This window comes from Actinia tenebrosa, unplaced genomic scaffold (genome assembly GCF_029948245.1).
Source record: "Actinia tenebrosa isolate PJP-AT-01 unplaced genomic scaffold, QUT_ActTen_1.0 PGA_scaffold15__27_contigs__length_11533743, whole genome shotgun sequence".
NCBI classification, from domain to species: Eukaryota; Metazoa; Cnidaria; class Anthozoa; order Actiniaria; family Actiniidae; genus Actinia; species Actinia tenebrosa.
In genome coordinates this window covers 8625919-8634747 of record NW_028292575.1, presented here as the reverse complement: position 1 = coordinate 8634747, position 8829 = coordinate 8625919, and the positions used below count along the sequence as shown (strand labels likewise).

General features: G+C 37.5%; 2 protein-coding genes across 2 annotated transcripts; one reads left to right on the top strand and one right to left on the bottom strand.

The window, feature by feature from the left end:
* Positions 1–709: 709 nt before the first annotated feature.
* On the bottom strand, positions 710–4729 carry LOC116299739 (uncharacterized). The gene is made up of 6 exons (XM_031708456.2): positions 4622–4729; positions 3849–3895; positions 2839–2924; positions 2424–2654; positions 1611–1732; positions 710–1270 (listed from the first exon to the last, which is right to left on the bottom strand). The coding sequence occupies exons 2-6, from the start codon at positions 3887–3889 to the stop codon at positions 1088–1090; spliced, it is 663 nt and encodes a 220-aa protein (XP_031564316.1). The 5' UTR covers positions 3890–3895; positions 4622–4729; the 3' UTR covers positions 710–1087.
* Positions 4730–5570: 841 nt separating this feature from the next.
* On the top strand, positions 5571–8751 carry LOC116299719 (uncharacterized). The gene is made up of 6 exons (XM_031708437.1): positions 5571–5636; positions 6085–6132; positions 6211–6278; positions 6955–7212; positions 7641–7756; positions 8064–8751. The coding sequence occupies exons 2-6, from the start codon at positions 6104–6106 to the stop codon at positions 8253–8255; spliced, it is 663 nt and encodes a 220-aa protein (XP_031564297.1). The 5' UTR covers positions 5571–5636; positions 6085–6103; the 3' UTR covers positions 8256–8751.
* The last annotated feature ends 78 nt before the right edge of the window (positions 8752–8829 follow it).

The window sequence follows — 8829 nt, the reverse complement described above, 5'->3', positions numbered from 1 at the left end:
TGCTACGTTGGCAAAATTTGAACGCAAAAAAATCTCACAAATCAAAATATTTCTGTGAACCGATTGCTTGAAGCCCTTAATAACGATAAAAAACTTTATTCTTAAATCATTCAGCTTAAGTATCAAACATGTTTTTACATAGAAAATCGCTTGAGCGAAAGTACGTAGCAAATAATCAGTCGAGACTCTAAAGAAAGGAAGAAAGAAAGAAAGAAAGAAAGAAAGAAAGAAAGAAAGAGTTTCGTCCTCAAAGATGATTTCTTTGTCAGAAGATAAGTCATCATCAAGTTGGATTTACCCCCTTCAACCCCATTCTAAGTCAACACTAAAAAAAATCAAAATCTTGCTGAGTTGACCTTCAGAAGCAAGTCGATCAAGGTCAACCAAACAGAATTGAGGATTCAATAGCATAGTCGAATTCATTAACTATAACTGACAAGAGAAATCTACATTGCAATCGGTCCCTGCTCCAAAAATGCTAACCAAGAATCGCTGACCCATAAATCCTTACAGGGAACGCGGCCCGATAAACACACCTAATGTGTCCTTGAAGTCTCATATAAGGCTTGGTAGCTAAGTCGTTAGAGCATGGCACGGAATCGGCACCGGAATGACTCTTTCAATTTGCAGCTGCATAAGTTGCTTCATATACTGCGAGGATCAGCAGAATTTGATATATTTTTATTCATTCATTCATCCATTCATTTATTCATTTATTTATTTACTTCACAACTTGATATACAAATACCTAATCAAAATTAAACTATTCTATAAGTGCCAGCAATAACAACGGAGAATTAACATTATAATGAGATCCCATGATGAACTGCCTTGCATATATTAAGCCGCCATCGGGCCTTCTTGACATCGCGGCGACCCCCATTCCCTTCAGCGTGAATATTCTTCATTCTTCATACTCTTCTCTCTCTCCCCTCGTTGTCCACGCTGTGGACGCACAACTTTTCCTCAGTATGCATATCTCATTAGTCATTCATGTGTATTGTCGGTACTTAGAATATAATACAATTCATACGATAGATAGCGATTCTCAGGACATGATGGACTGTGTTACTATGGCAACAGTTTATCACATGACAACAATCTTAAGTGTGTTGAGGGATTTTGTTCCCATGGCTGCCTTCCACGTGATACCTTGTTCTGTGTTGGTTACCCATTTTTTTAGTTTCTCGGATTTAAACCACAGGCTATTGTTATCGACGTTTTTAAACAAGCTTTTGAGTTGTTCTCCTGTTAGAGCTCCCATCTCGATCTTTGAGGTAAAAAAAATTCGTTAGGAAAAATCGTGGAAATAAGCCAGCCATCCAGCCATCCAGCCATCCAGCCATCCAGCCATCCAGCCATCCAGCCATCCAGCCATCCAGCCATCCAGCCATCCAGCCATCCAGCCATCCAGCCATCCAGCCATCCAGCCATCCAGCCATCCAGCCATCCAGCCATCCCGCTGTATCGTACCAAACAACATTCACAATGACAAGACCATCAACCAATAAGCAAACGAAACAACCAAATTTAACTCTGTAGTCAACAATCCAATCACAATCGATTCTAATCATGCAATGTCAAGAATTACTAATTAGTGATATTTTTACCTTGACGAAAAATCCCATATCAGCTAACTGAGGTACTTTCCACATAAAGACAAGACTAAGTGTTCCTTGGGGAATCCTGGTTATCTGATACGATGCTGCGCCTTCTGTGCCAAAACCGCTGCCTAACATAACCAAACAAAGAAATGGTATGAACTCGAAAGGACCACTTAACTAATTGTGCATGGTGTTGGGCCAAATCGGACCACGAGGCATTTCCTTGAGTATCATTGCACGCGGGATGGTAGAGTGCATTCCATATTTCCGTTAAAAAACTTTGTAAGGAATTGCACGAATTTGCACAAATTAGTAAGTTCAGTAAGCCTCAGTTTTGTTAGTTAGCGTTATACCAATATATGGTACACTTTAGAACGAGCATCATTCGTTTTGTAGCTCGTAACGCAACGATGTTGTGTTACATTTTGGACGATTTTGTTGCCTGTATTACCGCTGACCCTTCAGCCGCGTGTTCCTAAGCTTGCTTCTCTCGTACTCTACAGCTGTCATTGTGCTTAGATCACAGTACAGAGACATTGCGCTCTTTTTATTTCACTTAGAGAGAAAAGATTCTGTAAAAGGAAGTTGCGGTAGCAGGTATGTTGACTAACGTTTTTACAGAGACCACGAACGAGACATGCCGACTCATGGTCATTTTGATCTCCTAATTACTCTAACTAAAGTACCTTTATTTTGTTTTAGAGTCGTTAAAATATGACCCCATTATTTCTCTTTACCGGTTTATTGAAATAGGTGTATATTCTGGTGTGAGAAAAACCACACACCTCCCCCCATACGTCTTTGTGTAACCTGACTTACTTGGCTTTTTGAAGAACTTAATTTTTGCTGACGGTTCGTTCTCTTCGATGAGGAATGGAGGAAGAATGGCAGCATGTCCATGGAGCATGTACCATGTGGGATCATTGAGAGAGGTCGTCATTTCGTTTGATATGTCTATTTCTATTCCTTTGTCACTCCACGCTGAAGACCATAACGATACCAGAACATTCCCAACGGTCAGTGCTTCCGTAACGAATGCTCTTCGCTGAGCTGAAGTTACAATAGAGAGAGGTTTGAAATTACTAACAGAAACTCTCAAAAAACCTCAAGACCCTCAAGTCACGATCACGAGGGTTTTTGAAACACGGAAAAGGAATAGAATAGATCTTTAAGTTTAACAGGAATGTGGGACACAGGTAGCCAAATCAAGACTTTTTTCAGGTGGTACACTCACGTGCCACTTCAGAGACGTTTTGAGGCTTGACAACCAGGTGATATCCACGGTGGCCGGTAACAGAGTTTGGCGGGAAAGCTATCAGCCTGTAGAAGTATTCAATAACATGCTTATCAATATTCATCAATATCATGATCATCAATATCATTACATATATTGATGAATAACGATGTTGATGGTCATTAACAGTTAATCCATAGACTTCCACACTACTTGAACATCTTTATATTTTTTTAAAAGTAATAATAATGATAAAAAAAGAAAACAATGACCAAGATGGTATAATGAAGTAGCCCGCGACTACAGTATAATCTAGTACTTGATTCTTGAACAAACTCAACACTGTCAAACAAACATGGCTGCTCTCGAGTCCCGCGCTCCAGAGTCACATGACCCGCGCCCAGGTTACTACAGATGGTTTCTGGGAAATTGTATTTTACTTGTGTTCATAGAGAATCCAATGCTTCTCATCATCATCAATGCGTATCGGCATATAATATGCCTCTAATATAAAAGTGTCAAAACATCGCAACAGAAATTGCTATCTTACTTTTCTCGAGTTCGTTGTCCTTGATTCGGTTCGCCATTATAAAATACTGGATTTTTTTTCTTATTTTTTTGTTTGTTTCAAACCAGGTCTTATACTTGGCTACTTGCATCTGATTATGTAGTTGGAATATATACACCTTCTTACTATTTCACTTTTTCGATAAAACCATGCTCGGGGATCCGGTCGATATTTTTGAATCAGTTTGCAAAAACCAGAGCACGTCCTTTTATCAAATGGGCCTTATTCACGCGGCAGCCATTTCTGACTGGAACAAAGATTTCCGTAGTTTGGCATTTATTGCATTCAAGTGCTTGAGAATAACTTTATGCGGGTGGGTTAAACAAAGGTTTTTATTCTCATGAGAATAAACAGGTCTGCCGTTAAGATAGAAGATGAGCAGCATATTTAAAGAAATAATTCCAAAGAAAAAAAAATAAAAAAATAATTGAAACGTTCTTACCCAAAGCAAAATATGAAAAGACGACACATTCTTTCCATCATAAGTTCCTAGAAAAAAGCAATTTATATTAGTACAAGCACAATACGTTATAAAATGAATTCCAATGGTGCGAATTTACTATAAAATAACAAAGTTAAAAAAAAATCGATTAATTTTTTTTTGTGTTGAGTGTTGAAAAGTTATAGAATCGAGATTGTTGGGAACAATTTTCTCGTCACTTAAAGAACGACTTTCTGAAAATGTTCATATATTTATATGTTTCCTCGCCTATTGGCTTAATGCGAGCATGGTTGCCATTGATTTTTTGCATCATAATTTTGAAAAATAAGCATCGCCATCAGAAAGAACATGAAAAAATGGGTATTTTTTGAACTGAGTTAGATCCTCTTAGATACCTATCCTCGTGCTTCGATTATTTTTTAGAACAATTATGAATCCCAAAGATAATAATGCAAGGAAACTTATAATATACAATTCCTATTTTTATAATACACTCAATAAAATTACTTCATTCTGATTGGACAAGAGGAGTACAATTAAATCCCAAATTGTAATCTGTGGAGTCCCAATTAAATTCCTCAATTTTGTTGAGTGGTATTGTAAACAAAAAATCACACAATGTTCTCGTACAATTCTGAATTTATAGATACTCGTGATGTTTTGAAAGTTCTCGCCTAAAGGCTCGTCCAATTTTGAAAACTTTCAAAACATCACTCGTGCCTATAAATTCCGAATTGTACTCGAGATCGTGCGATTTACTATACAAAACCTACCTGTACCAAGTCTGCTATATCCGAAGATTAAAACACTTTGTATCAATTCTACAAACACCTTTTGAAATAACAAGTTATGAACGACAATGATCTGCTCCCTTGTCCAGCCAATCATAAACCGCCTGATGTCATTCCTTTATCGTGACGTAAAAGTAATTGTCGCGCCGTGTCAATTTCTTTACCAATCAGCAAACAGTTTTGATTCTTGACTTCGAAATATTCAAAAAATTTGTTAATCCATTTCGTGTTGATCATTAAAACATTTTAATGCAATAAAACAGAGATTTGAAAAATGTCGTGAATTTTTGATTCCAGGACAATTGAACACCAGCAGCGCTGTTCTGATTCCAGACACTAAGACATTGAAAGAGTTCAATCAACGTATACATATTCCCCCTATCTCCTCCTTCTACCCGTGACAACCCGATCCCATTAGCTGGAAAACCTGGAGAGATACCGGCTGAGTGATTGATCTCTGAACAAAATTTTCGTATGTCGATTCTTACATTCTTGATAATCACTAAATTTGAAGAGTTGTATTATTATTTTTTTTACAAAAACGCAATAAATAGTTTATGACAAGATAATACTGGATCCTGCTCCTCATTTATCATATTTTTCAAAAGCAAAATTTTACTCCAAAATGTTGAATGTCGTTGCAGCTTATTTTGAAAAGGAAGTTTTATGAATACTGAATACTGTATGCTGAATTACACAGCTGGAGTTTCGCGGAAAATTTTAACTAACGAGAGACACTCGAAAGAAAGAAACATAAAATAGAGTTTGAAAAAATTCCTCCAAGTTAAAAACCCTAATGAAAGATGTTTTAATATATGACTAAAGCAGTTTATCAGGGTGGCTGTTTTCACGTGGAAACGCCTATGTGAATTTCTCAAATTCCTTCTAATATTTTAAATGACGCTTTAATGGAATCACAGTTTTGAAAAAAGTAAATGAACTGTGATTTTGATTCATTTGTCTTCAATTCGTGTAGCAGTGAGGACCACTGAAACTGGTGAGTAATTTGGATTGAAACTTTTATGGAGTAGTATAAGTCCTCGTGTTTATGTCCAAAATAAGGTACAATTTAGTACGTACGTTAGCCGAAAAAAAAACAAACGAAAAACAAACAAACAAACAAACAAACAAAAAACAAAACAAAAAAACAAACAAAACAAACAAAACAAAACAAAACAAAAAGACAAAAACAAACAAACAAACGAAACGACGACGACGACAACAACAACAACAACATTAGAAACAACAACAACAAAACTAAAAACGAAGTAAGACAAAAGAAGCATACGTAACTGATATACTAAAGAAATATAATTAAAGTTATAAATCTCTGATTAAGTAGTTTAAAATCATGAGTTACTAGTGAGTGAAGAAATATTGAAACTAATAATATATCGTCGACGCTTAGTGTCTGATGCTTCCTTTCCTTTTCTTTGGTTCCATAGACTACCAGTGCAGACAAGAATGAAAATGAATTGGATCATTTTGCTTGGGTAAGTCGGTTTAAGTTTGTCATAAGACGGTTCTTAGAGCTTAACAAATTTAACAAAATTCTGCATGTAACTTTTTAGGTTGGTGATAGGCAGTTCACCGTTTGCTCAGAACTCGGGGCTGACATCGAAAACTGTTGACACAGGAGGTGAGTGTACACTGGACTTTTCCAAATTTTCATAAGCGTTTTACGGGAAAGTGGCTTACATGCGGTAGTGCACTTCGATTCTTGGACTTGGTTTGGCAAGTCTCTCCTTTGAGGTTCTTCCAGTCGGTTTCCTTCACTACATAAAAACACGTTGAATTCCAATTAAATCTGTGAGTTAACCGTGTGCTGACTTAGATGAGCCAAAAGGCTAATTCAGGTTTGATCTGTGAGTTGGTCATGCCCTGACTTATAGATCAGCCCAGAGGTTGTTTCAGGGATCGATCTACGAGTTAGTCGTGCCCTGACTTAAATGAGCTCAGATGTTGTTTCAGGTTTGATCTGTGAGTTGGTCATGCCCTGGTTTTGATCAGCCAAGAGGTTGTTTCAGGGTTCGATCTGTAAGTTAGTCGTGTCCTAACTTAAATGAGCTCAGCTGTTGTTTCAGGGTTCGATCTGTGAGTTAGTCGTGTCCTAACTTAAATGAGCTCAGCTGTTACTTCATGGTTCGATCTGTGAGTTAGTCGTGTCCTGACTTAAATGAGCTCAGCTGTTGTTTCAGGGCTCGATCTGCGAGTTAGTTGTGTCGGTACTGACGTAGATATGCCCTTTAATGCATGTAGAAAGGGCAAGCTTTAAACAAATTCAGCAATTCCTTCCTTTCATTTCTTCCCTTTAGCCAATCGTCGTGACTTTGAACAATTTAAGAAAACCGCAAAAGAATATGAACCAGCAGCATCGGAACTTGGTAAAATGATGTCTGGTGTCTTGTCCATGGTTGGCGTGGACAACGCAGTGTCCATATCTCTGACCAATAACCATCAACTAGACCTGACTGATCCACATTGGTACATCGTGGATGGCAAGTTCGATGCGCCACCTCCTGATGTTCTTCGAAACAACGAAACAATGGTCATCACCTTTGAGAGACATCCAAGTAAGACAGCAAAATATTTTAGCATTATAATTTATATAGGAATATAACTACGCTTGCTAGTTCATATTCCAGTGCTAACTCTGTTTGAAATCCAAACAGCTTGACAGGAGATCTTCATTTTCACTCCTTTCCTTTTAAATTCAAATATTTTCTTTCTTTCTTCCTTTCTACCTTTATTCATTTTTCCTTCTTTTCTTTCTTTCTTCCTTTTTCCTTCCTTCCTTTCTTTCTTCCTTTCTTTCCTTCTTTCTTTTCTCCTTTTCATCCTTACTTCCTTGTTTTCTTCTTTTTTGTCTTACGTTGTCATCATCCTTTGCACATCTTGCAGTTCTTCTGTGTTGCCAGCTAAATTAAATAATCCTTAATACATGCCACTAGTAAAGCAATTTGTCCGTGTATCTCACTTTCCTGGTGTTTTATACTCCTAGGTACATTTTGGGGACTGAAGGGAACAGAAGGTGTTCTCACCTACAACATAGGAAACAGCTATCTATTGATCGTTTGGAGTGCTGTTTGGAGAAGTACGAATAGGCTTCTGGTAAAGGTATGAAAGATGCACGATCTGATATTCATCGGTTTATTAAATTCCTTTTTAACAGTCGTTCTATTTCCGAAGCGCAGGTGCTGTGTGCTCAAGAAAGCCAATTGCATTATGTCTTCATTTACTACCACTACCCGAATCCCTTGCACACTTTCTTTTGTTCAATTAATTAGCGCCAATTGTCTTGCTATTCTCATGAGAAAATACAAATTTGAATCAGAAAGAAAATTCGCGAAGCATTTTGGTAGTGAGAGTCAAATGGCGCCATCATGCAAACGGCCTATTTGTAACGAGTTATTTTATAACGTAGATTATAAATCAAGATCCCAACCCTGGTAGAAACTTGGAGGCTTCGACCTTGTTCAAAACATACAAAAAAGAAGCTTGGGAAGCAGGCGATTATGGGAAATGGCACTTTGGAACCAACACAATGATCAACTGCAAATTTATTGCAGCAATGGGTAATGGCGACAAGGCTCCCCTTCAAGTCTTTCTGTCCTAATAAGCTGGCAATGATATATGGTAACATCACCCTCAGAAATGGCTTCTTCTAAGGCGCTTCGTATTATAGATCTACTCATTTCAATAAAGTTACTCATGTGAAAAGCTGCAAGGCTGTGACCTGCAAGAATTATGGGTAGTTACATTTTTTACGTTTCAACCGCTTGATAACTGTTGATAGACTTGAGATCTTTTACCAGCTACAGTTTCACCTCCTGTGAAAATCTCCAAGCTGCAGTGTGTATCAAAAGATTTACTTGATGGATATGAAATGTTTTCCATGATCCTCTGCTGTCTCGGCTTCGTAGGTTTTTGTGACTAACTTTGTTGAAATGACTGTACGTCCCTTTTGAGTTCAACGAACCTGTTCAGGTCATGCTGAGATACTATTGTTATACCATAAAGAACGTGTGTGTGTGTTTGACTCATAAGGGTTCATGATTCGTAAACATTAATTTGATAGTTATATTGAAGAAAAATAAAATTGAATTATTTCACCTGTTGTATCATTGCTACCGATTGGAAGACAAGTATTCAAATATATAGAGAAAATGGGAGACTCTGCCGGTCTAGGC